Here is a 27,621-nt window from a genome sequence, read left to right on the forward strand (position 1 = left end):
AAATACTGTGCACCTGGAGAATAAAAATGTCCATATTTATTCTCCAGGTGCACAGTATTTATATTGTTAAAACACTTTAAAATAGAGCATTTAATTTGTTTCTTTTTTAACACTTAGACTTCCTTTATTGTCATTGCACAAAAAACACAAGGTGAATCTTGAGAACGAAATGTCGATTACTCTGCTACCAGTGTAACAGAGCTAAGACCTTATTCCTGCACAATAAATATGTTTTCTATGAGTAAGAGCTAGCTATACACAGGGAAAGAGTATATATATACATATATATTGCACTGAGTTATTGAAGAAGTAACATCAATAAATAAATATTGCACTGAGTTATTGAATATTGCACAGAAGAGTTATTGAAAATGAAACATTAAATTGAAGACAAAACTAAACTAAGGTGGGTGTATTGTCCATGCCCATGGGGGGAGGAGTGTTATGTAGCGTTAAGCAGTCTGATGGCAAGGCAGAAGAAACTGTTCAGTAGTCTGGTAGTTCTGCAGAACATGCTGCGGAACCTACTATGTTATTCTTATACATTTCTTATACATTTTTCTAAGGTCCGCTTTTATGTGATCATTTTTTCTATCATCTTTTTGCTTCTCTAAGCACCAGAATTTCCCCATTGTGGGACAATAAATTGATTTTCTATTCTATTCTATTCTACTCTGTTTGTGATTAATTTGTGAGTTGCACACTCAGAATTTTAACTGGGATAAAATTACTTTTTTTTTTCCTTTTCTGCATGCAAACAAGCATTGGCAACATCAGGACAACCAGTAGAAGAGATAATTAACAATCAGACTCTTCTGGCTGTGATAAATCCAGATGTCTACAGTATAAACTGACAGCACGACAAACTAAAGGTGTTTCCCATTGAGCTGTTGATTGCTTCACCTGTCCATGATGAGTCCATGGGGGATGATCACCTTGTCCAGGTCGCTCTCGTAATGTCTGGGCACACAGAAGAGGTCTAGATCATGTCCTTCCTCATCATCCGGGATCTGAGACGATAAGAAGCTCGATTAGTCAGAGAAAATGTAATAAATGTGCGAATCCGCAGCAGAGCAGATTAACGCAGGCACCTGTAGGGCCTTCATTCGGTAGCAGCTCATAAACCACACCCAGAACAAGTTCCCAGAGCTCCGCTCAGAGCTGCAGCCTCACCTCCAGGTATGAAGCCATGTTCAGGGCGCTCCTCCGTTCCGCTCAGAGGCAGAGATTTATCCTGGGAGTCATGCGGCGCTCCTTAAAAGAGGAGGAAAGGAGGAGCCTCCCTGAGCTGCATCCTTCCTTCACCTCCGCTTCTGGTCGCGTCGCTCCTCTGCCTCCCAGTCTGGGCTTAAGCCCTCTACGTCAGAATCCAGTTTACCTGCCCAATAATCTGATTTCTGCGACACGACCACGGATTAAATGCGCTACGTTGGCGCTCGTGGGCCTGCGGGCAATTTAGGGGGGCTGTAGCGGAGGAGCTGCGCGTTATGAAGCGGAGAGGAAGGGATGACGCAGTAAAAATAAAACCGAGAAAATGAAGTGGCTTTATGTTCTCAGGCTGTTCAACCGAAAGTAAATCCCGGAAATGTCTCATAGCTAACTTGCATAAAAAAAATCCACCTCTGCGATTTAGAAATGTGTTCAAAGCTGCCCAGGGGCGCCGCCAGGAATTTGGGGCCCCATGAAAGACATTGATATTGCCCCCCCACCTCAATGAAAAAAAGAAAAAAAAAAAAGAGTTAAGCTTTAAAACTGTTATAAAGATGGATCGAAGAGCATGATTATTTACTGTACGATTTTAACATATTCAAATTATCCGTAGATGAAAAAGTTATATATACTTTCACTTAAAACTTCACATAAAAAAAAAAAAAAATCTTGCTCCCAAACTAACAGGTTATTTAGAAAGAAAATAGGTTTTGGATTTTGAAAATATAATCTATTTTGTTTTGCTATAAATTTAAACAAAGGACAGATTATTTTTATGCTGTTCCTAAGAATTTTTTATTCATGTATACATATAATGACCATAATGGTCAATATATTCATGCTTCATTTCACTGTTTAATCCTGAAAGATCAGGGAGAACACAAAGATAATTCATTTTACTGTAGGATTTTCTTTTTAGATTTGAAAAATATGTATCTGAACCCCTCAGCAAGGGCCCTTGGCATCTTCCTAACTCCCCCCCATACAGTGCCCCTGAAGCTGCCTAAAAAACGTAAAAATTAATCTTTGTAATAATTTTATGTTTCCAAGACTGATTTGAAAGTACTTTTTTTACGTCTGTTTTTTTTTTCTCCCAAAAGCCTGAAAAATATTAAATTCTAAAATAAAGAGCCTAAAATAATAGGTAAATGGGCACCTGCTCAGAGGTATCAGATAGGGGCGTCAACAAACCTAGGATATTGGAAGTTTTCTTTTGCTTCTTTAGTTTACCTTACAGAGAATTTCTGCCCCTATTGATAAAAAGGAGAGTGTTATTTCATAGGTAGTACTTCGTATATACTTGTAAGATATTTCCTGGTTTTTAATTGGCTAAAGTGTCTACAGCAGGGGTCACCAACCATTTCAAGGCTGAGGGCTACTTCATGGCTATTGAATCATAGGAAGGGCTACCAATACTGACCTATGAACAAGAGGGGTCAGCGTTCACCTAAACTTCATCCATAATAAACACATTTTTATTGTTAACTTTTAATTTCTAATTTTCCTTTAAACATAATTTTAAAATCTCTATAAATGCTAAAATGCCCTATATGATTACTATGATGAAATGAAGAAGAGTCACAGAATAAAATAAAATTTCAAACTTAGCCCACTGCTGAGTTGCTGTTTTCAGAAGGCGTTGAGGGCACCTCATGGTCCTTGAGGGCCCCTTGGTGCCCGCGGGGGCCGCGTTGGCGACCCCTGGTCTACAGAATTACGGGTGCCATTCATGCGGGATTGTTGATGGTTAAACCTATAAATTGTTTAGTTGCATCTTTTGTTTCATTAGGCAATCCTGAATATTTAGCACTTCTTATTTAACCAGTATTCAAACACCCTGCTATTTTGCAAGTTCTCCCACTTGGAAATTATGGAGGGTACAGTTTGGTACTGTAGCCTTTGTTTACAGAGGTCAAACTGTCCTTGTAGTTTTTCACCAGGTTTGCACTCACTACAGGAGGGATTTTGGCCCACTCCTCCACTCAGATTTTCTTTAGATCAGTCAGGTTTCTTGGCTGTCGCTGGGAGAGTTTGAGCTCCCTACAAAGATTCTCTATTGGGTTTAGGTCTGGAGACTGGGTAGGCCATGCCAGAATCTAGATATGCTTTTTACAGAGCCACCTCCCGGTTATCCTGGCTGTGTGCTTGAGCATTGTCATGTTGGAAGCCTTGAGCCATCTTCAATTCTTTACGTGAGAGAAGGAGGTTGTTCCCCAAAATCTCGAAATACACGGCCCAGTCATCCTCTCCTTAATACAGTGCAGTCGTCCTGTCCATGTGTTGAAAAACACCCCCCAAAGCATGATGCTACCACCCCCATGCTTCACAGTAGGACTGGTGTTCTTGGGATGGTATTCATCATTCTTCTTCCTCAAAACATTGAGACCCCACAACATGAGGTATTGCATAGATTGAGTCATATTTAGCTTCTTGCATTTGCTAATGATTGCTCCAACAGTGGACCTTTTTCACCAAGTTGCTTGGCAATTTCCCAGTAGCCCTTTCCAGCCTTGTGGAGGTGTACAATTTTTATTTAGTGTCTTTGAACAGCTCTTTGGTCTTTGCCTTTTTAGTGGTTGGATTATTACCGATTGTATGGGATGGACAGGTGCACTTGGTTCAGCTAGCGACCTCAAACAGGTGCATCTACTTTAGGATAATAAAGGGAGTGGAGGTGCACATTTTGAAGGCAGACTAACAGGTCTTTGAGGGTCAGAATTGTAGCTGATTGGTGTTCAAATAGTTATTTGCAGTTAAAAATAGTTAAATATACATTAAGATTTGAGGAATTTTTTTTTAAGTTTTTGTCTTTCACAGTGGACATGCATATACAATGATTTCTAAGTGGGATAATTTGCAAAATAGCAGGGTCTCTCTATATATATATATTTATCACAAAGTCCATTTTAAAATACAAATAACATATTCAATGATATAATCTTTAATTGAAAAAGGCAAACAAAACTACAAAAAACCTTTTACTGGGTTCCCGTTTTAATGAGTGATACAGAAACAATATCATCATTACTCCATTTTACAAACAGCCAAACTCAGGTTGGAAAACACCAGGAGCTTGGTAACTATGAAAACAGCATACACATGTTCTCACAGCTCAGAACACTGGAGAGCAAACGTAATCCTTACACGATAATAGCAGTCTTTGAGTGTCAAGTTGTTATCAGGAGGCCAAATCTCAAATGACACAATTCCCCATTTAGAGTCCTACTTTTAGTCTCAGACCCACATACAGAGGGGAAAAAGTAGAACGCCATCCTGCTGACGATGGTGTGATCTGAGAGAAGACCACAGGGGACGAGCGCTCATTTTTTCTTCTTCTCATCTTTTTTGGCACCATCTGCTTTGTCTTTCTCCTTGTCTTTATCTTTTTCCTCTTTTTTCTCTTTGTCATCTTTCTTCTCTTTCTTCCCTTCTTCCTTTTCCTGCCCTTCCTTCTTTTCTGCGTCTCTGTTGGAAATCTTGTTGTTGATCAGGTTGTGAAGTGCCACCACGGAGCGAATGAGTGAGGCCAGGTAGACTACCAGCATCTGGTCATTGGTCTTCAGGTAAAAGGCTTTAGTGAATTCCTAAAACATGACAGAAACATTACTTTATTACAACATATTCCATTAATTAAAACACATTTCACAGAACATGTATATTTTAAACATAAGATCAGACACTAGGATGGGTTTCTAAGTTTCTTCCCCTTTCAATTCCCACATTTGTCTAGACTTAAATTTCAAGGTATTTATGTTTTGCCTTGTTTGGTTATGTTATCTGTATGCTTGATAAATCAAAATAAAATCTAAAGGTCAAAGTTTATTCTGCACCTTAAAGGCTACTACTATATTTGAATTTTTGGTGGCAAATTTTATCTGGCAAAGTAAAAAATCATTTCAGTGCTTTGTCTCATCCTAAAACAGACAATTAAATATGGCACTTTTTATTTTTTTTAGATAAGCTGTAGGTTTTCTCAGATAACTGTAAAACTAAACTTTGGAAATACATTTTTCTTTTTTAAATGATCATTTAACTCTATATTTTTCATAATCTTAATGGATACATAAGGCTCTCTAAATTTCCAATTTCTTTTGTAGCAGCAGATTGTTTATCTTTTTAAGAGCAAAATCGAAAATACTCGAGGCTTGGTGAGGTTTGAATTATTGCAACCATTAGTGGACCTGACATTGGCGAAAATTTTGAGGCACAACCCAGATACCACAGAGACCAATAATAAATTTTAAAATTATAAAACCCAAATGTTACTGTCCACAGGGGAGATTCTTAACGACCCCTTTACAATTGTTAAACAATGTGACATATTTCTGTGGGCGGAGCATAGCTGGAGGCAAAAAGATTCCCTAAGAGCACTTTAATAAAGGGATCTAGTTTTGTTAGCTTTCTTTTTGTTTTAAATAAAGTTTCAGCAGTAGAAAATTTGATTGATGATCATTTCTATTAACTTTTCTCATATTGCTTTTAAACAGAGCTGTCTAGATATCTGCTTTTTTTCTGAAAGTGGTAGCAGGTATGGGATAAAACTTCTAATTGTCTGTACTCTGTCGGTTCTGGCATCCAACTACAAAACAATATGTTAACTTAGGCTGATTTTGTAGCAGACCCTGCGCTGGTCTGTATTGGCCACCTCCAGTTATCGGTTTGTCTGGCCTCCAGTCAGGCTTTTAGCTAATAATATTTCTTAGGTTGTAAACCTTGGCGTATCACATTTTTAGGCTTTGCACGGCGTAGGTGGATCTGGGGGGTATCATCCCCAGAAAATTTTGAAATTAAGACTCTCTGAAATGCTATTTCCTGCACTTTGAGGTGGAATGCAGCTAACTTTTTGTCTTTGTTATAAAACTGCTTCTGTCCTGATTATGGGAAGTATGTATGCTTGACTAGAGGTGGAAATTTGATAAAGAAGATGCAATATAATTTTTTAGGTACAAAAATGTTTCATAGGTTAATTCAAAGAATCAGAAAGTGTAATGCTACGTTCACACCTAAAGGGCTTTGAGCAGTAAAAGAGCGCCTGCTGCTTCATTTTTTTGATGCCTGTACAAATTAAGGTCAGAAGTGACTCAAGCGCATCTAGTAAAGTGTGTCCAGATGCATCTGATGCCTCTGCTGCTCCTGTGTTCAATGGCAATGGCTTTGCTATATTTGCTTTTATAAGCTGGTAAAAATTTGTTTTAATAGACTTTATGCGAGAAAGTACACCTGTGCAGTCAGTTCATCACAAGTCACTTCATTACAATCCTGCCATAAAATATTATTTCGCTATGCGGTGCGCTGTCACTGGGAATCCCCAGCAGCTGCCTCAGACAGCTTTACCTACTCTTCGTGGCTGCTGGAAGTAGATGTTGCCGTTTTTCACAATGTGGCTCAAAATGCAGGCACCAGAACAATAAAAGTGAACTGCCAGGTTTCGACATTTTAAGTTAATTTAGGCGTTAAACTGTTTCAGTGGAGTTCAGTGGACTTCTCTCTGGCAACTCCCAGATCAGCTTCTCCGATTGGTTGATGTGGTGCACTGAGCACCAATAGTTCAATTTTTCCAACTACAGCAGCTGCTGTTTGTGAAACTTTAAAGATTTGAGCAAAGTTTCTAGTTAAAAAAACAGGGATTACAATTTTTCATTTTTTTAGTAAAGGTTGAACAATATACAGCTGCATGTATTGCTAGTTAAAAGCCTGCCTCCAGCTAATGCTCTGACACAACAGTGAGGTAGACAGAAAAAGAGTTCATTAACATCCTGTATTTTTAGGCATTATTTATGCTCCACTCAAGTTGTAGCAGCCCACATGAATCAAGACATGTCTATTTAGTCATGATAGCCAGAAATCGGTTTACAGGAGTCAGTGTGCTGCTTTTAAAACCAAGGACAGTGCCAGCTGTCAAAGAGGGCAGCACTGCTGGTTGCATCATACTAAAAGGCTTCTCTGGCATCAGGGGAACAGCTGGGGAGAGGTGAAAGATCCAGCAGGTATTATGCCAGAGCTTTGTTGATTTCTCTTACAAATTTAGGACTTCTCCATAGCTTATAAAATGGCATTTCGACAAATACTGGTGGAGGTTTATATACATTTATGAATCACTGTATGATGTTAATAAGATTATTAAAGGAAATCTACAAATTCAAATTTGTGTAGTTTTGTCATTTCAAAACAACCATTGCATATTAACTGTGCATCTTCATTCCAACCTGGTAAATAGCTGATTATAAAAATGTCAAATTAATAAAACATTCAAGTTGATGAGAATCAATAGTAGAACTTTTGTTCAAACCTGTAAGGGCATCAGTATGAGTAATTTTCCTCTGACTCTTAAAACTGACCACAATAAAGATTATATAGGTTTAATTTAATGTTTTTATATATTATATAAAAACATTAAATCTGTGTGTATAATTTAAGCTGAACAGAAATAGCTTCACCTCCATCAAACATCCAAATGTTTTGTACTGTTACAGTAAATACATGTTTGTAAGCTCTAAGATCTTACCAGTAGGTTTACATCTGGCAGCAGATTGAAGACGTCCTGCAGCTGGTAGATGATCTGATGGTTGATTGGAAGTTTGCCAGCAGCCACTCGTTCAAGGTAAGAGCGGATGTCCAGCAACTTTGAGTTGAGCCCCTTCAAACCGTGAACCTGGTTTGTAATGCGTTGAGACAGAGTGCCCACTGTGGTGTCTTTGATGTCCCTATGGTCAGAATAAAGCAGAGGAGAATATTGTGATTTAAAGCGTATTCAAAATAAAAAGTGATTACCAACACTAATTGCACAGGGGAATTAAGCATGCAGATAATTGCTTATTCAGGTTTTACCTCAATAAATGCTCCACTCCCACTTCTTCTGCTTCTTCAGCTCCAATTTCACTGGTGACATGCTCAAATGTCTTAGAGGTGGGGGTGCCATCCTAGAAAAAGCATGTTGAATAAAAATGTTCTTTACATCTAATGATAAACAAAAATAGCTTCTAAAACAAACTTAAAGAATGACTTACATCATGTATTTCCTCCACTGAAATGTATGCTTCTGTGGGCAGTCCAAGATCTTTAGGCTTCACATCTATGATGACTAAAACCTGACAAGAAAATGAGAATAATGCTCATAATTAAAATGAACTAAGCAAAATCCATCACACGAAAAAAAAAAAAAAAATCCAAAACACAGGACAGTTAATGAAATGCATACCGAGTTGGTGCAGTACCGCTTGATGAGCTCATTAATGGCAATGTCATTTTTATGGAGCTTGGGTCCTGTGTGATACCACCCAACTATCCTTTCTCGGGCTAAAAAATAAAGAAGCCAGTTAAAAAACAAAAAAATCCAAAGAATATCTAAATAATCTGACATTTGCTGCCTCACCGTTGACTTTTTTAAACATGCCATACATGTTCTCCAGGTAATCATGATCCAGGAACCACACAGAGTCATCCTTGTCATCTTCATCAAATGGCACTACAAGAAAAACAAAACCAAAAAAAACAACTTGGCATTGTGTTTTATAAGAAAGCAAACCAAAACTGAAAATATAGGTTATGTTCGTATTAAAAAAAAATAGATCATAGAAGTCCTGTGCCAAGGTTTAATTTTCTCTCAGGCAAATCACAAGAGTTCACATAGCAGATAGCTGGTTGCACATACTAATGCATTTTAATCAATTATTTTAGTTGTTGTGATCTAAATACTTTTACAAAGATCTACACTTTTAATTTTATATAGCTAAACAGACATGAGCTTAAAACAATTTGGATCATTTTGTTTACAAAAACTGTAAAAACATATACCTATTATCCATACATACTTAAATCTATTCGGGTCTTGACAGCTCAGCCATTTTGCATTACAATGGAGTAGCATTTCAATCGGAGTAGGAGCTTTCATTGCCCTACAGTCTAAAGTTATGTGATTTGTAGAAACACCAACTCAGCTGCAGTTTAGACTGCTGCTTTCTTCATGGCTGTTGTCAGAGGCCATGTGGTAACAAACTGAACGATAAGTTAGCTCACAAACGAAGGTAAGCTAATGCTACACAATACTATCTTCCTATTTCAGTGCTCATACACAATAGTTGTAAGTCAACGTATACTCACAAACGTTATGAAAAATATTTTACAAAGGTTGAAAAGTTACTTAGTGTTGTTTTAAAAATCTAACCGTAGATATAAACATTTCAGATTTGATGAGAGCTGGGGTCACACTTGGGGAGAAAACTGGAACCTTAAAATGAATAAACTAACAAGAAAACCAATTATGCTCCTTTGACTCTTGGATCTTATAGAACCTGATCTTGTTCACTAAATTGGAACAGCTCTTTAACTATCTGTATCAGTTTCCCTTTTGTTTTCTCTCATTTCTATCCTTTCGATTTAATACTTACCAGCAAAACTATTGGAGACATCAAGAACTTTTTTGTGCCATGATCCCAGGAGGACACCTACCACTCGCTTCTGATTTCCAACTTTTCCTATCCTGTAGATACAAATCAACCCGTTTAATTAAATGTATCCAAACATCATTAAACATAAACTTTTGAAATGGTATTTGAGGAGTAATTTAGTCAAATACGAAACTGTGAAAAATAATTTGCAATTCCTGACACTAAAGACTATTAATCTACAAAACAGACTTGTGGAGAGAGAAGTAATGTAATTTAGGAAGGAGTATAGTTTAAAACTTGTGTGGGGAACAGAAATCAATACATAACATAAGAATATATATATATGGCTAAAGGGGTTACCTCAAATGGGAATAATAAATTCACCTGTAGGACTACTAATGTGCTAAGAAGTATTTTTGTATTATATATTGGTATTGATGTACTTTTATATTCTGGTCTTTTCAATAAATTTGAATACTACTGAAAAACAAAACTGTAAGTAGTAGTTAGCAGTAAAATAGTATGTCAAAAAAACACAGTTAAGTGTAAAACATTGAATCTTTTCGATTCTTGGACAAATATAGTGTTTAAATGTATGTAGAGTGTGTAGGTATTTGCATACGAAAACAGGACGGTGCTTATGAAGTATGATGTCTTTTAAGTCTATATTTTAGGTATTAGGTCTCATTATTCTTTGAATTAATTGATGTATGTGAATGTTTTCGATGTAAACCTAATCAGACCTAAAGAAACGCGACCGTGAGTTAAATTAAAACCAGTTTTGAAGTTAACATGATTAAACGAAACCGATTGCCACTGTTGTATGGATACATTTCGATTACAATAAGAGTCCTAAATCAAACATAATTAGACTGCAGGTCAATTTTACGTAGCATTCTTTCTCCAACACTTTGAACTAGCTAAGCTATGTAGCCTTGTCATGTCTCTCCATTCATTTGCAACGGGGCTCTGACTCAGCACGGCTAACTTTACATTAGCATGGCTACAGGGTTCCGTTAACCAACTATTTACTATCAATTATTAACATTAAGACGAACATAAATATGGATTTCACTAACCTGTTAAAGTGATCTACCACGCTGAGTAACACAAGCGGGTGAACCACCACATTCTCCACCGCTAAGTCTGGCATTTCGGCAACGAAGGCTAACAGCACACTAGCTAAACAAGCAGAACGCTTACTATGCTCCACTTCCGGCTGAGTGTGACGCGTCTTCCGTTTCATTGTCTACCAACCGCCATTAAACAAACGAAGAAGAAGTGTCTCCCGTTTCCATAGGCAACAGAGAAACTCTAGAGTTTGTTTTTCTTTATTAAATTTTACTGGAACAACGAAAAGAGACGTTTATTATCTTCAGAGAAAATGGTAAGAAAGAAGCACGATTAACTGTATTCCCGTGTAGTAATTCATAACAAACACAATTATTCCTAAAAAAAAGATTTAATTCATGTTATATACGTTATTAAATTAATATAACAGTGCACATTCAAGTTTTGTTCTTTGCGTTTCTTTCCTAAAGGATGGTGTTGAGGAGACACTGAAGAGGATTGAAAGCAATGCAAGTGTGGCAGGAACAATAGTTCTCAATTCAGAAGGTAAATAAACTCAAGAAAAAACGTTATTACGCAATTCACCTTTTCTATTTAATAATCTGAGTGAATTTAAATGTTCTTCAAGGTGTTCCTATCAGATCAAGTTTTGATAGTGGAACAAGTTCTCGGTATGGAAGAGAAGTTTCCGAAATCACTGCATTGGCAAGAAGTGCAGTAAGAGACCTTGACCCTCAAAATGACCTCCAGCTTTTGTGTATTCGCTTTAACAAAAGAGAGATCATCATTGGTGCTGGTGAGATTTTATCTGAAATTAGCTTTTTATTTTTATTAATTGACAGTTGATCTGTTCTTGCTACATTGCTATCTAATTTTTCTTTGTCTCTGCAGAGAACAACTGCCTGTTGATCGTCTTCAAAAACCTACCTGAATAGCTGCAGACATTTAAACCTTGTCATACAGTTGTTTCTACTCAAGGGGATGTTCTATGTTACAAAACGTTGTTGTTGTTGTGTATGTTTTAGAATGGTATGCTGTGTGTTTTGCCTTGTGTTTTACATTTCTTTCATTTATTCCTGTTCATAAAAATGGATGTGTGATAAAATATTAGTTTTTTTTCTCTCAGACTGACATTTTCTAATTGTCAGCTTTTACAGTATCAGAAAGACGCAACTTTCAAAGCTTCCTCATTTAATATGTTTTACCCAAAAACCAATCTATTTTGCGTGATGGACCATCAAATGGTTGTGACGCTGAAGTGAAATAATACGCAGAAATAAATTGGTTTTACAAATTAAAAATGTAAAGTGGGTAAAGGTGTTTATTTTGTGTGGATCAGATATTCATAAGTAAAACCTAATGCAAATAACTTATGTCAAAGAGCGTTTACCTTACCAGTCTGAGGCATAAAGCCTAAATAAAAGCGATTTTGAAATGCCCAAAAAACTAGAAATCAGCTGCTGGTCTCTAACATTTGGGAAGATCTATTATTATAAATAGACCTATAGGCTTATAGGGTCTATTATTATATAGGGTCTATTATTATAATAATTGTAATGGTGGAATGTAGCCTTCTGGCATTATGAGTCTGCAAATTTGGAGGCCTTACATACATCCAGCAGACAGCCCGTAATAGTGAGTGAGTTAAAGTAAGTTTAGATTATAAATCAGTACCCTAAATCTGATTATATCGATTGATTAAACCATTATATATTTTCTTTGTTCAGTAATTTAGGGTAAGGCACAACTGCAGTCTCATGCAAAACTCTAGGATAATTCCAGAGATTCGTTCTAGATGGAAAAAATTGTAGATAAGGAGGACTTTTAATCATGTGCATTGCATACTTAAAATATAGCTTTATGGCAGCCTGACAAGAGGAAAGCCAAAGGAAGTCATGTTTGCAGTTTTCCACATTACATTAAGGGATCAAACCAAATATTTAAAAGAAAGAGCACCCTCTTGTATAAATTATTCTTATGCAAACTATAAAGCCCTTAAACTCTTCTAAATAAACTGACATATGACTCCTTTGTGTTTTGTAGTACAGCAAACTTAATCTTTACTTTTGTTTGCTTATTTTTGCTTTTATTAAAAGCTCAATGACTTAGCCTCAAACAGTTATGTAGGACACCTGAAAATATAACAGAAAAATTACAGTCAGATGTAAATGTTCCCATGGCTTAGTTAACTATATGTGCATCATTGTCTGTGTTATAAGGAGCATACATGCATTCTCAAAGGGACACTTATATCTAGCTGAAAAAAAGAAACAAGAAACGGTGCGGATCAGCACATTTATTCCAAACAAGTAAGGTGTGATGAATCATAAGGTGGAAAAGCTGTGGATATTCACATTTAAATGAGTGCGTAATTGTAAAAAGATGGCAGCCTTGGCACTGCTGGAATAATCTGCCTATAAACCTTGTGTCCTCAGTGCTGGTTCAGCTTCTCCCTACTGCACCCTTCGCTACCGCAGTACTGTGAATTAAGTTACCTGTACTTATATTGCTATAAAAGCACCATCTGTAAATCAGTTTGCCTTTTAAAAAAGCAAATCTTGACTGAATAGCTGTGCACCTTAAAAAACACACCTCTGGATTTCCTATGTATTTTCTGGGGAAAAAGGAACATCCTGAGTTTTAAACAGATATATGTATTAAAAGTTGAAGATAGGACAGGCAAAAATTACTCTGCAGCTGCCATCAATTCATTTCAGATTGGGAGGAATGGAAGTGTTTGTACGCACGGTTCTGTACATCTGAATTATTTTTGCACGCCACAAACTTTAGAGGTTTTCCCTGTATAAGCATTTTTGTTTCAAAGCGCCGCACTCTTTAGTACATAGGGCTCTTGGTTAGGAAACAAAGCTCCATATTATAATAAATGACATTAGCAACAAAGAATCGAACTCACTGGTTTTAACCTGACATCATTTTCAAAGGGGTGTTAATAATTTTGTTAGTCATTAAACAAAGAAACCTAAAGGTGAACCACCAGTCACCCTATGACTCGATATTAAATCCTTGTAATTACTAAGTGACCTACTCAGCTAAGTTACAATAGCTCAAAAAACTATGTCAATAATTAGCTAATAAATTTATAATCTTTGTAAGTGTAACAATGTGTTAAAGCAAAAACAGTTTATTCTCATCAAACTTGTCATGATAAACTTAAAAGCTCAAAAATAGTATTTGTTTTGACCACACTGAGTCAGAGAACAGCAGTTTTAAATAGGACAATTGAAGAATCCCTCTCCATTAGTGGTTAGTTGGGTGACTGTTGGCATGGTGGTTAGAGAAGTGCGCTTGTGATCTGATAAGGCTGCAAATACCTGTTCGATCCCCACAGCCTGCACTCTGGGTTCCTGATTGCTCCCTGCACTGCTCCCCAAGAGGATGGGTTGAATACAGAGAACGAAATTCCCCCATTGTGGGACAATAAAGGGATTTACATTTCACATTACATAACAATAAATATCATCTCAACAGCAGGAAATGCAATGACCTCATTAGACAGCAGAAAACATTGTTTAATTTCTAAGCCAACAAATGGCCTTCCTCACATTAGCTAATGTTGATGTTTTTAAGGTTATAAGGATGAAATAATTGCTTCCTAAAAAGAAAATAGCTTAAAATGACAACTCCACTGTTGCTACAAGCATGTTTAGTGTGAGGAGTTTGCCTTCGAATCAATGAGTCGATGCAATCAACTGGTTTTCCTTAGATAGAAAACTTTGAATCACTTTGACTGTATAATCTGGCGAATTGTAAAGTGCCTTAAGATGGCACGTGTTGTGAATTGGCTCTATAGAAATAAACTGAAATGAAATTGAATTGAAATTAAAGCTTGATTGATTGTTCCAACATTCCTGCACGATCGAGCTCCTTGAACACAGCAGTGTTCTGAGCATCTTATCTGAGTATTTTTGGATACATTGAGTCTTGACAAAACCTGCAGCGCATAATCTGCAGAGGTTGACAGCAGGGCTTAGAATTATTTAAAAGTATTTTTGTGATTTGTGATTTTCTAAAAGGACTACAAGAGGGTGAAAAAGAATTTTAGAAAATACCTATCAGTTATTTTGGATATGAATCTTTAACTAGATGCTACAGAACAGAACAAGTTAGGAATCAGACAGCTGTAAATAGTGTTTTGTTGGGAGTGAACAGACTACAGATCAGAAAAGCCATCAGAGACATCACTGAATGATGCGGCACAAAATGAGTCAAGATGGCTGTGGATCAAATGGGGTTTCTGAAGGCTATGCAGGCTACAAACGGGTATCTCATTTCTTTTCTCTCAGTTTTTTTCATTTGATGATCTGTCTCCTTTAGCCACTGAGTTTTAAACCATTGGCAAAAGGTTTTACAACATTTAAATACAGCTATTTATGAATGAAATTAAAATCCAAATCAGCTTTATTGGGCATGTTTTTGAGCACAGGCGATTTGACTTTGGTTTTCATTACTCACATAATAATTAGCTGTTGAAACAGTTGCAATAGTATGAAAAACATCTATACGGATACAATAACGAGAGGATAAAATGAGGACAATGCGGTTAACTGTTTATTTTCTGTTCTTTAATAAATAAAGAGGCAGGTGTAAAAAGCACATCTGTTTTCAGCTGAGTAGCTGACTAAACTGCTTTTGTATCAGCTCTTTTCTTGCCATTAGTGGTGTTTAGTGCTGAGCTGAAGCTAAAAGTCTAAACAGCTCATGACAATGATGTGTAATATCAACTTATATGTTAGATCCAGTTCCAACCAGGTTATTTAAGGAAGTATTTCCTTGGATCTTGTCCTCCATTTTAGATGCGATTAATCTATTCCTGTTACAGGGATATGTACCCAAGGCTTTTAAGGTTGCTATAGTTAGACCTTTACTTAAGAAAGTGTCTCTCTACCCAGATGACTTGGTCAATCATAGAACTACATCTAATCTTCCTTTCCTATCTTAAATTCTTGAGAAAGTAGTTGCCAAACAAGTGTACGACCACTTACACCATAATGAACTTGCATTTGATACAGTTGATCATAATATTCTTTTAGAAAGACTTGAATATTTTGTAGGAATGAATGGAACAGCAATAGACTGGTTTAAATCCTATCTATCGGAATGATTTCATTTTGTTCACATTAATGAAAAATCTTCCTCATGCTCAAGGGTTACCTGTGGAGTACCACAGGGATCAGTGCTAGGACCAATTCTCTTTACTTTATATGCTTCCAATCGGTGGAATTATTAGACAGCATAGGATAGATTTCCACTGTTATGCTGATGATACCCAGCTATATCTGTCTATAAATCCAGATGAAGATAACCCATTATTTATGTTATTTTTGATCAGGACATTTAAATCCCATATCAAAGAGGTTTCCAGAATTTCCTTCTTTCATCTGCGAAATATTGCAAAAATTAGAAATAACCTGTCCAGGGGTGATGCTGAAAACTAGTCCATGCATTAGTTCAAGGCTGGACTATTGTAATTCTTTAATATCAGGAAGTCCACAAATTGTAGTTAAAAGCCTTCAACTGATCCAAAATGCTGCAGAGAAAAGAGAGATCATATCTCTCCTCTCCTGGCTTCTCTTCATTGGTTTCCAGTTAAATCAAGAATAGAATTTAAAATCCTCCTTCTCACATATAAAGCCTTAAATTGCCAAGCTTAATCTGATATCAGAGATCTGATTGTTCCTTATGTTCCTAACAGAACACTTCGCTCTCAATCTGCAGGTTTACTAGTGGTTCCTAGAATTTCTGAAAGAAGAATGGGAGGCAGATCTTTTAGTTATCAGCCTCCTCTCCTGTGAAACCAACTACCAGTTTTAGTCCATGAGGCAGACACCCTGTCTACTTTTAAGGCTTAAAACTTTCTTTTTTGATACAACTTATAGTTAGAGTGGCTCAGGTTATCCTGAGTTATCTCTATATTTATGCTGCTATAGGCTTAGACTTCTGGAGGACATAGGGACCCCTTTTTCATCATTCTGCTTCATTCTATCTTTATTCTCTCACTCTGCAGGATCTGTTTGTTCAATCTCTAACGTTCTGCTTTCTCTGCTTTTTCTCATAGTAGCTTCACCTTATCTATTCCTGTTTGGCTGTGACACCATCTTGGAGAGAAATATCAGCTGTGCTGCTGCCATCAACACCTTTGTTTACAGGTGTTTGAGATCGGCCTGCTTTTCAGTGTAGTTCTGTTTCCCTGACTGTGACTGTCTAGATGTGCTCTCTTATTCCTCTGACATGGGAGCTTGCTCAGAGTTAATCTGCCTGGCTGTGTGTTTCCTGGACAGGGCCGCCTTTTACAGTTGCCTTTTGTATTTCTCTCCTTGAACCCAAGTCAGCCTCGGCAGATGGCTCTCACACTGAGCTGGAGGTTTTTTCCTGTTAAAAGGGAGGTTTTCCTCTCCACTGTCGCTGCAAACATGCTTAGTGTGAGGGATTGCTATCAGTCAGTGAGTTCATGCAATCAAGTGGTTTTCCTTAGATAGAACACTTATTCCTTGAGATGTGGAGGTTAGTGCCAAAAGTGAAGTGTACTCGTGAGGGAAGATCTCTGGGTTTATGACGAGGAAGGCTGGGTTTAAGTCCACAAATGGGATCCCATATGTCCCTGGGTGGAAGAAGTGATGCAGGATAAAGTGACGGCCCAGGCTGACCGCATCCTCTGCTGACTAGTTTACAAGGTTTGCAAAATGAAAGGGTCCAATGAGGGGTCTGTAATCCTTTCAGATGCTGTAGCACTACATGCTGAAAATATTAGACCTTAGATTTACCTTTGACTCTAAATATCTTTATTAGAGCAGCCAAACACTTTGCTACAGTTCCATTATTCATTTTATGCAAATCTTTCATTTTAAAAGATAGAATTTCCAACAGAAAATCAAACTGCATCATGTCAAAGTAAGATAGATGTATAAAATTGCTTTAAACTGCTTCTTTTGTTTTCTGTTACGATTATTAATTACAAAAACAGGCCCATGAATATAGAGTTTTTTTTTTCTATATTTAAATGTCCCTACTCTAAATTGGTTTTAATTTTTCAGTATTTCTCCTTGATACTGTGTCAGATTTACCTTCTGTCTGCAGCAATCATTATATATATATATATAAATATATATATATATATATATATATATATATATATTTTGCAGCAATCATAATAAACTTGAAACATCTTGAAACCTCAGCAAGACTAAATAATCAGTCAATACATTTTACAAATATTTTAATGTAAATCTGCGTCGGAAATGTACACCAATATGTGGTAATAAATAGTTAATTGCAATTATACAGCCAAAATAATACATCACATAAAAACAAACATTTGAAGCAACTATTCAAGATTTCTCAGTAGGTTTGAGGAGGTGACAGAGCAGAGCTCTTAGGTGGACTGGGAGGAAATACTACTGCGTCTTGTGCTCAGATTTTCTTTTTCACAAGGAAAAAAAATGAAAATAAATTTTTTTACTTGTAATTTTAATTTATGTGGCTTAAGCAAAAATAAATCCTACAAAAAGAAGAGGCAAGTTTGTCCTAAAAAAAAAATTATAATTTTAAGCTTCGTAACATATATAGGCCATCAATTCTCAGGGGACACTGTTGAAAATACTTTCTTAACATAATTCAACTTTGACCTTCCCAAAAGTACTTTAATGCCACATAAATGACAGAGGCCCATCAGATTAAATTACTTTAATGGACATGTGATAGTTACCACGGAAACGGATCCTTGCACCAAAGAGCCGTCTCAGTGACATTTGTAATGTTCTGACAGCAGTGCTTTCTCTTATATCCCAAACCTTTTTTGACATCAAGTAATTTTATTTCATTGTGAAAATATAATTGTCCTATTGTTAATTTGCTCAACATTTTTATTCTGACCAGCAGTAGTTCCACCAAAACGTATGGCTTTCTCACAAGTTAAAGCGGTAAAATTTACAAAACTTTTCATCTATCACAACAACTGTTACAAATAATAATAAAAAAAAATCAACTAAAACCCTTTTGCTATTAAATATACTTTAGAAGCTTCATTTATCCTGTTGGTCATTTTGTGAGCATGCAAACTGCTCTGAATTCAGAAGTCATTACATTTTACAACACAGAAGACAGTCAAGTATTTACCTAAATCCATTTCAAGTGCATCCTGTCAATTTTAAGGCCTGAGGTGAGCGCTGATTCCTTGACCTAAACCTCACTGAAGAACACGACCCTCCTTGCTGCTGTCCAAAGAGGCTCCTGGTTTGTGCTTTCTAATAGAACGTGATACTTTGGACCAAGCGTTTTTTTTTCACAATCCACGATCAAAATCTCTGGATGCCATGAATTTTGAAATAAAGAGAAACTCAGGATGGGCCATGTTACATAACTGACATGCCAGAGAAGAGATAAGAAGACGTCTAGCTCCTCCACGTGAGGCAAGCAGCCCGGGTCCAGTTCAGCATCCTCCTATGGTTCCTTCACTGGGATGGAGCCTCTTTTAAAAGTCACCTCGGCGCCTGTCCGTTGACGTGGCTCCTGCCCCAGTGAACATTCGGCAGAGTCAAACACCTCCTGAAGTGCTCGAGCTGGGCCTGCAGCCTGTCCCGCTCTTCCCTCACCTTCTGCCTCTGACTCACCAGCTCCTATTAAACAAAGGCCACTCATTACAGAAACTATCATTACAGTGAAGCAAACATCTGAACTGATCCACATCCTTAACACAGACAGACTCTTAATATTTGAATAAAAATAATAAATAAATAAAAAGACATCAAGGCATGCATGCAATCAGCTGCCAGTTCTCACCCCCATAGTGAGAGAAAGCTGCTCAGCAGTTCTGGTCAGATTGTAGTTCTGGCCTTCAAGTCTTTTACACTGGCTGTGGAGAACCTGCCGCTCTATGCTCCACTCTGTAAAGAGAAAACAGAACTATAGCTGTAGAAACCAGGGGACACTTCAAGTCATCTTTGGTAGGGCATCAGGGGCCAAATAAAGCTGCCTTCCATGGAACATGGACATTCAAAGATTTGAAGCATGTTTCCTTTCATAATCTACTGTCAAGAGAATCTGGTTATGGTACTAAAATATTTCATATTTACTATTAGGGAGTTACTGTAGGTAACGTGTAATAAAAGACGTTAATTGGTCATAATTGGTTCAAACTGGAACCTGTGGGGGATCAGAACAACAATCAGTGGAAATATGAGGTGGTTAAAGTGACATTTAACCTTTCAAGAGAGTTTAAATTGTAAAAAAAAAAAAAAAAAAAGTTAAAGATAAAGAAAAATAAACATATAAATAAAGTACATGAGTACAAAGCGATGAACTGACTCAGATCCACTACTGCCTATAGTGTCTATTTCACCTGCAGATGAAGTGAATAAAATATAAAGTATGGAGAAAAAAAATCATACCCAGAAACTAAATGACAACATGATTTATTTTTATTTTGGCTTACATTTGAATAGATTAAAAAGAACTGTTTTCATCACTCCACTCACCGTCCACGTACTCCTGGTAGGCCTCAAAAATAGCTTCAATGCCCTGCCACTTCTTTGGCGCCTCTTCCTCTTCCTCATCATCCGTCTCTTCCTCATCAGACAGGGTCTCCCGTAGAGCTGGAGCATCTTGGCTCGCTGCAGGTGCTTGGAAATGGTGGCCGTTGAGGTGTGCATACTGAGAGGAGTGCTTGACGTGGGAATTTTTTAGATGAGGGTTATTTTGAGGCAGCGAGTGTTCAGATTTTCCACCAACCTCTGTGGCACAGTTTGAGACTCCTGAAAGCAAACGGTGTGAGTTAGTCTTCAATGTCAGAATTATAATGTATATGGGAGAGAAATGTATATCCTACATCAAAAACATAAAAAATTCCATTCATAGCGATTCGAAAGACTCTAGATCTCCAGCGTCCATATTGGATGCTCAGTGTGAGTGTGGTTAGTGTGGCACAAACAAAACTTTTATTTATCTATTAACCAACAATAGAAAATTTTAAAAAGAATCCACCGGTTTTTCTAGGTGCACAAAATTTTGAGCACCTCTGTGACACCTGAGCTATTTGCTCTATCGCTCTACAATGCATTTAAATGCTAATAATTAAAACAATTCTTAAATCTATCTGATTTCAATTCAAAACTGTTTCCACTTCTTAAACACGCCTTACCTTCCACTTGTCGTTCTAGTTCAAACTGGTGTTTCTTTTTTATGCATGGTACTATATTATCAGCTCTTTAGTGGTGATTTAAGTTCTCATTTTCTCAAATATCTTAAATAAAGGGAACCAAATAAATTAAGCTATACAATAATAATAATGTATACAACATAAATAATCATTGAACATTTTTCCACTTTTAGTTGTTCTTAGATTTGCCTTAATATTGCCAATTTATAATTCATTGAAATTAATCAGAATCAGCTCCTAAAAGGTGCTCGAATGAAAAAAGGAGCTTTTTCCCTTCAAGATGGAGGAAAGTTCCTGTCTAAAATGCAAGAGTACAAGTAAGATAGGATCATTTTCAAAAGTAAAAGGAGAATAGAACGGGAGAGAGATCGGTGCGGCTGCTGCTATAATGATGAGATAGGGTGAGGGGCTTCTCCTCCACATCAAGAGGCTGCCCCCCGGGAAACAGATAAAGCAAAAGACAAAAAACTAAATCATATTAATTGTCCACAGTTCAGATAAGCTTAAAATCACACTTTTACAAAGGTCTTGCCAAAGACTTGAATCTGATTTAATAAGAAAATCCTTTACAGGAGCTAAAGATTAGGGTGATTGCAAAGAGGCCTTCAAGAATAAAAGACACTGAAGCCAATAACAAAATATCTATTGTAAAAATATCAATGAAAAAAAAAAACAGCTGCTCAAAATCATCAGCATCAATTATAAGGCTTTAAAGCAGCCATTCCGTTTTTTTCTGTTGGAGAACCAACCTGGGAATAGATATCAGGGCAGACATTAAGGGCTTAACGCACTATCATGTTCTTACAAAGTTGTTCATATAGCGGCCACTAGATGGCAGATGTCTCACCTTTGCTCTGCAGTGTACTGTTTGTTGACTGCAGCACTGCCTGGTGGAAGCGCTGAGCAAAGGCCTCAGGTGTGAACCTCTCCCAGGGCCTGCCCCGTCCATTCAGCACGGGGCTGGGCTCCTTTCTCTGAAGGGAGGCGCCGTTCTGAAGGACGTGGAGCTTCCTGTTCGACGGAGTCTCTGTTGTTTCAAATTTTTCATGATGGGGGGCTAATGGTGGGGGGGCGTAGGGAACCTGGGAGTCCATGGGAGGCTTGAGAGTGTCGCTCTGCCTGTGTTTGTGTGTGTAGGGAGGGGAGGGACTGGGGGACTCTGGGTACTGGTGTCCATTTGACTGAGGCGGAGGGGGAGCTGTGGAGGAGTCCCCTGAAACAACAACAAAACAGCTTTTGTTCAAGAGACTGTTTTCCAGCCTTAGAATCATGTTTTATGGGATATTCTTCTGTGGCTCACCATTTAGGAGAGCTGCAGGACTTCTACACAGAGGCAGAGGATTATATTTGAGTGTGTCTAATGTCACAGTCTTCCTCTGAATAGCCCTTAGCAGCTCCTCTGTCCTCTCCTTATCTACAGAGAAAAAAGACAGAATGAGAACACCCATCATTCATTCGCTCAAGAAAAATGAGGGACTTAAAAAGACAGACTGGCCCAAAGTGATGGAAAAATGTCACTGAATAGATTATCTGAATCAATGCTGCAGAGCGGCCATTAAAAGTCAAATTTAGCCAAGGCTGATCATTTCTCATCTTTTACCAGCTGTCTTCAAATTATAGTTTCTAGGTCAGCTGTTCACTTCATATATGTATTTACCCACAAAACATGTCTTATTAACAATAACCTTATCAGTGTGTTAATAACAAAAAAATATGAGTGAAAACAAGAAGCTCAAACCTACATACATGGAGGCAGATATATAGAGTATTTTCACAAACCTCTTTTTATTCACCATTATTTGCATACCTTTTATGGATGAGCAGCATTCAACCATTATGCCTTGGGTTTGTGGGTTTGTTTGTTAATTTGTGCTGGTAAAAATAATGCTCTAAATTATGACAGAGTGCTTGAAAATAGAAGAAAACTAAAATGTGAGGCTCTAGGAAAAAGAACACTATCGAAGATACCTAAAATGTTTTAAGTTTGATTCCTAAAATAGACGTATGAGAAATATGAGGTTATTTGTCTGGGAGATCGATACTGTAAGTATCTCAGCAGGCAGTGAAAAAAAAGCTCAGACTGAAAGGAGTTATGAAGCGAAAAAATGGTGGAGGAGGAGGAAGACGGTTTCTTCAGACATTGTGTCTTAATGATTCAAAGTGTCAAAATTGGAAATATTTGCTGCAGTTTTCCCTGAAAAATTTTTTAAATAATATTTTTTTGACTATCCTATTCAACAGAAAGACAGCTTTTTTTTCCCTTTTGTATCCAGCTGAAAAGTTTTTGAACTTGAGTCATCCATCCATGGGTCTTCTGTTTACTTTAAGTAAACAACGTGACATACAACTTAATAAGTGCGACTGCATGACGATATTATGTCCCAAACTTTTTTTCCCCTTCCCCTTAATACTATCTTAGTTGCATTCCGTAAAAGTAAAAAAAAAACAATCCACTGGATTGCTTGACCAGGATGACTGAGAATCTTCACCAGCATATCTTAGTTGCAGATTTTAACATCTTAAGTTTAGAGAAGCACGAATCAGAATTTTGTGGCCGACTTCCATTTTGGATTCTTGTAAAGCTCTGGCATGGTGATAGCAGTTTTAACCAAGTCTGATTATTACCCCCAAAGAACTAAAATGCAAAGAGACACAAGGGGAGTCAAATATTATTCATCAGATATGAATCATCAGACAGCTGGAGACAGGCACCAGCAACCCTCGCCACCCCACTTGGGATGAAGCATGTCAGAAAATGGATGGATATTAATATTAGAGAAACAGGTTGTATGATGTGGTTTGTAAGAGCACAATAAACATTATTTAGTTGGCATACGGATCAAATGTATCTGCTCTTAGGCATCATACCTCAGCGAGTAGCCCAGTACGCACACCTACCAATGCTGAAGCCACAGTCTGTACTCTAACGTTACTGGTATCACCTCAAAGTCACGCTCTCTATCATCCTCTCACAGCCTAAACTTACAATATAAAAAATAAACCTTTCTGTTATATAGCTTCCTGCATTTCCAGGCATCCTCGGACCTCATTGAGGGCATCGGTGAGTCTTCACTCAGTAACAATATCCTAATCCTAGAGTTGTTGTCACTGTCACCTTTTAGGCCTTAAGTATTGTATGTGAACAATTGGGGACTTAAAGGGGACCCTCGCTTCTAAGTTTCTCAACAGCGAGTCATTGGTCATGGCTTATCAAACTGAAAACCTGACTGATTCTGGTTCTTGAATCTCCAGTTCTATGTAACTTTGGAAATCTCTGTTTTAATTTAATCACTGATTCCTAAAAGGTAAAATTAGATTAAGACTGCAGCTTGACTATGGCATGGTGGCCAACTGATGGAGTTGTATAAAACCCATTTGAGGAATATTAACTGTAAACACAAATGTCAGACTATCAGCTTTAATCATTATACTCCCAGAACATCTAATATACAAGACTAGTTATCTGGTCTTCATACAAATAAATTGGGAGAAATGTTGGGAAAAAAAAAACATCTTTGTTTATGATATTTTGTGAATAAAACTTTCTTTCAGCAATTAGGAACATATTGCTTCAAATAGGTTTAAGCCAAGTAAGGAAAATATTGACAACAGAATGAAGCCGAGGGCACTGTATTCATGTTCTCCCTCTGCTCCCAGTATAACCATTTTATTACCCTGTATATTTTCAAGATGAGGGTTAAAGTCGACTTCTGTTGACAGTAGTAGAAAATCCTGTAACAACATCCTGCTCTGATTGCTCCCAACTCTATTTTCTACTGACCAAACATCTTCAGTGCAAACACAAAAAATGAGAACCAGTATATGTTCAGGAGGAAGGCTCAGTATCACATAGGATGTGTGATGCTACTAAACAGACTATTACCTCTCCTCTGCTGAGGGCTGACATGGCTGAGGTTGAACATAAGGAGGAAGTCTTTTTTCTCCTCCAGCTCGGGGGTGCTGTCCATCTGCTCGGCAGAGTACTGGGTGCTTAGGGAAGCTGTGGGTGTTGAAAGGGAACAGATCTTTCTTTTACTCTGAACTGCTGGTGGGGAGAGGCTGCGCTCTCTCATCATCCTTCTCCTTTTCCTCCTCTTCTCAGCCAGAATTTCGTCCCGATGGGTCAGTGTGGTGAGACCGCACAGACGCAAGAAATCCACTTTCTTTGGAGAGAGAAAAATCAATAGGTGAATATTTGTACATTTCCTTGATAAGCAATTCATGCACCTTCAGCTCTTTTCATTTTTTCTCTTATTCTATCTCTCCTAAAAAGTGGAAGGAAAATGATACATGGTTTTCATAAACATGAATAAGAATCTCTGCTAAGAGTTGAAAAGACTTGTTTCCAACCACTTGAGATATTTTGCTATAATTGCAGCAAATGGTATAAAAGCATTCTTTGTTTACATTTTGATTTGTGAAAAGGTTTGAAGCCCTGTACCTTTTTCTTTACACTTATCCATCACAAAAAAAACGATAACCAGTGAAAAAATATATAGTTGTAATGTGATCAAATGTGAAGAAGATGAAGGGGTTTAAAAGTAAACACAGATCTATGATCTTTACACACCTCTGAGGATGTGTCCAATTTGAGTGGGGGCTGTTCTGTCACCCTCCTCAGATGAGCTTTTACCTCCTCTTCATCGCTCTCATCATACGACTCATCCTGGTCATAGTAATAGCCTGGTAAAAGCAGAACAGGAGAGAAACGTCAGGTTTAAGACATTTTATAGAGACAATCTAGACTTCCTGCAGTCATCATTCATCTCTCACCTCCTTCTCTGGCCTCATTCCTTCTCTTCTCCTCCAGGTCCAGCTTACTGAGTAACCGTCTGTGCTGCTGGAGAACCTCGTCGTAAACCAACATTGAGTCCGACATTTGTGTGTGCTGCTCCTTGATCAGGGACGGAGGGCCTGTCTGGTACTGAAACCCATGGTCAGTTGGCGCAGATGGAGGCACCGGCAGTTTGTGGTGATTATTGGCCTGATGCCGGGGGTAGAGGGAGTGCAGGGCTCGGTCCGGCTCCGTCCTGCTCCATGCTTCCTGTAAACCCGCCCCTCTCAGTGGGGGACACCTCTCCGGGCTTTTGGAAGTTCTCTTGCTTCCATCGTCTGCCCAGCTCATCATAGGCCTGTCGGTCCGAGTCAGGCCTGGCGGGGGTCGACTTGGAGTTGAAGAGGGATTGAATTTTCTACGGGAATCAGCGGGCGTGTCTAGGAGGGAAGCTGGGTTCCACAGTGTTGTTGGAGGAGCAGAGGGATGATGGGGCCCTTTAGGGGAGATGAGTGGAGGTGGAGCTCCAAGGGGCGTATCCTTACTGCTTGGGTTGTGATAGACTGAATTTATTCTGTTCAATGTCAAGAGGAAAAAGACATTTAGCTAACAGCCATGATAATAATCCAATCTGAGACTTTTTTCTGAGAGATTTTCACCTGTGGCTCTCTCTTGCTTTCTCTACACCTTTCCCAGGTGACCTGAGGCCCACCTCCAGGGGACCCTCTCTCTCCTGCCCCTGTGCTCGTTGTCGTGCCAACCACACTTCTTCACTTGCCCTCTGAGTCATCATGGCGGCTGCCAGAGCTTCATGGATCCCCCCAGAAGTAGCAGCACGCTGCTTCCCTAAGTGAGCGGGCAGCAGGCTGGGCACAGGGAGAGGGACAGACGCCCTGGATGAGGAAAGCCCAGGCTGCAGGGGCACAGGCTTTGGTGCTGGGAAACTGAGCTGGTCCAGGTCTTTGGTTTTATCTGGAAAAGAACGGGTCTGTTGGTAAAATGAGGGCAGTAAAACTTATAAAGTAAAAGTAATTCATCAATTGTTTCTCAAAATAAAGAACATTTGTTTTAAGGTTTCCACCCATGATGGAAAAAAACAACAAAACAAAAAAATTCCCACTATGGGAATGCACAGAATGAAGAGTAGGCTTTAATGTCCCTGTTCTTATCTCTTCCTAGTCTGCATGACCAAAACTATTATATTTTGTTTTCATACCACCCACTATATTCTGTAAGATCCCAAACAATTATTTATGTAACACCAAGTTATTTGGTGTGTGCTGGTGTGTTATGTACCCAGTCTGTTAGGAGTCAGCTTCTCTCCAGGTCTGGCTCTGTCCTCCGGCGGTGCTGCCCTCCGAGCCTGCAGTTCAGCCAGGTAGTGACTCTCGGCTGCCCGGACCATCTGCTGCTGTCTGTCCCTCTGCCTCTCCTTCTGTCTGTCCAGCTCCCTCTCTCGCTCCTCTTCCCTCTCTCTCTCCAGGCCGGCCTCTCGCTCCCTCTCTTTTTCTCGTTCTCGCTCATGCTCTCTTTCACGCTGGCGAAGCTCGTTCTCCATCTGTAGCCTGTGAGGGAGGTTGACAATGACACACACACACACACAAGATGAGAAGGTGAGAGATGCAACACCCAACATGAAGCTGATATAAACCCCACACTGCTGAACCTCGTACAAACATTTGTGGCAAAGCATCCGCTGAAACTCACACGGATGTGCACGCTTTCCATTTACCACAAGGAAAATAATCCATGCCCAGCATGACTGAGCAGCAGCAGATGAACGCTTAATAGGTATCCACAGGAATATGACAAAAAAAAAAAAAAAAAACACACCAAGAGAATGTATTCAGCAACTATCAATAGCAGGCTAAGAAACCTTCAAAATATGCTAGTCATTACAGAGCCAGTCTACAAATACCATCCATTCCAAACACAAACATTCCCCCTGTAGATGATGCTGCAGGGAAACAATATATTACTGGAAAATGAGCTCAAAGCTCACAGTGAAA

At 38.3% G+C, this 27,621-nt stretch overlaps 4 protein-coding genes across 10 annotated transcripts in view; 1 reads left to right on the forward strand and 3 right to left on the reverse strand.

Annotated features, from left to right (window-relative positions):
• Nucleotides 1–1,576, reverse strand: part of LOC107103617 (hypoxanthine-guanine phosphoribosyltransferase-like) — an 11,374-nt gene extending 9,798 nt beyond the window's left edge. Inside the window, exons 1-2 of one of the 4 annotated variants that reach the window (XM_015403407.1) lie at nucleotides 1,174–1,576; nucleotides 904–1,010 (exon numbers count right to left, since the gene is read on the reverse strand). In XM_015403407.1, the coding sequence (XP_015258893.1) occupies nucleotides 904–922 (19 nt within the window). In that variant the 5' untranslated portion in view covers nucleotides 923–1,010; nucleotides 1,174–1,576. Of the gene's footprint in view, nucleotides 1–903; nucleotides 1,011–1,091 lie in introns of all 4 variants that reach the window. The other 3 variants (XM_015403413.1, XM_015403399.1, XM_015403391.1) reach the window with 3 other exon arrangements.
• A 2,605-nt stretch (nucleotides 1,577–4,181) lies between these two features.
• On the reverse strand, nucleotides 4,182–10,819 carry psmd7 (proteasome 26S subunit, non-ATPase 7). The gene is made up of 8 exons (XM_015403338.1): nucleotides 10,676–10,819; nucleotides 9,597–9,688; nucleotides 8,582–8,674; nucleotides 8,408–8,505; nucleotides 8,217–8,297; nucleotides 8,038–8,129; nucleotides 7,715–7,913; nucleotides 4,182–4,793 (listed from the first exon to the last, which is right to left on the reverse strand). Exons 1-8 carry the CDS (start codon nucleotides 10,747–10,749, stop codon nucleotides 4,530–4,532), a joined length of 993 nt encoding a protein of 330 aa, XP_015258824.1. The 5' UTR covers nucleotides 10,750–10,819; the 3' UTR covers nucleotides 4,182–4,529.
• A 52-nt stretch (nucleotides 10,820–10,871) lies between these two features.
• dynlrb2 (dynein, light chain, roadblock-type 2) lies at nucleotides 10,872–11,964 on the forward strand. Its single transcript, XM_015403745.1, has 4 exons — nucleotides 10,872–10,983; nucleotides 11,138–11,213; nucleotides 11,296–11,463; nucleotides 11,559–11,964. Exons 1-4 carry the CDS (start codon nucleotides 10,981–10,983, stop codon nucleotides 11,600–11,602), a joined length of 291 nt encoding a protein of 96 aa, XP_015259231.1. The 5' UTR covers nucleotides 10,872–10,980; the 3' UTR covers nucleotides 11,603–11,964.
• A 5,926-nt stretch (nucleotides 11,965–17,890) lies between these two features.
• Nucleotides 17,891–27,621, reverse strand: part of LOC107104104 (genetic suppressor element 1-like) — a 43,284-nt gene continuing 33,553 nt past the window's right edge. For all 4 annotated transcript variants that reach the window (XM_015404029.1, XM_015404023.1, XM_015404036.1 and 1 more), the window contains exons 7-16: nucleotides 26,909–27,177; nucleotides 26,272–26,584; nucleotides 25,612–26,186; nucleotides 25,409–25,521; nucleotides 24,722–25,001; nucleotides 22,139–22,252; nucleotides 21,686–22,051; nucleotides 20,159–20,434; nucleotides 19,464–19,567; nucleotides 17,891–19,300 (exon numbers count right to left, since the gene is read on the reverse strand). In XM_015404029.1, the coding sequence (XP_015259515.1) occupies nucleotides 19,163–19,300; nucleotides 19,464–19,567; nucleotides 20,159–20,434; nucleotides 21,686–22,051; nucleotides 22,139–22,252; nucleotides 24,722–25,001; nucleotides 25,409–25,521; nucleotides 25,612–26,186; nucleotides 26,272–26,584; nucleotides 26,909–27,177 (2,548 nt within the window). In that variant the 3' untranslated portion in view covers nucleotides 17,891–19,162. The remainder of the gene's footprint in view (nucleotides 19,301–19,463; nucleotides 19,568–20,158; nucleotides 20,435–21,685; nucleotides 22,052–22,138; nucleotides 22,253–24,721; nucleotides 25,002–25,408; nucleotides 25,522–25,611; nucleotides 26,187–26,271; nucleotides 26,585–26,908; nucleotides 27,178–27,621) is intronic.

The sequence above is a fragment of the Cyprinodon variegatus genome, unplaced genomic scaffold (assembly GCF_000732505.1).
Source record: "Cyprinodon variegatus isolate N-32 unplaced genomic scaffold, C_variegatus-1.0 Scaffold35, whole genome shotgun sequence".
NCBI classification, from domain to species: domain Eukaryota; kingdom Metazoa; phylum Chordata; class Actinopteri; order Cyprinodontiformes; family Cyprinodontidae; genus Cyprinodon; species Cyprinodon variegatus.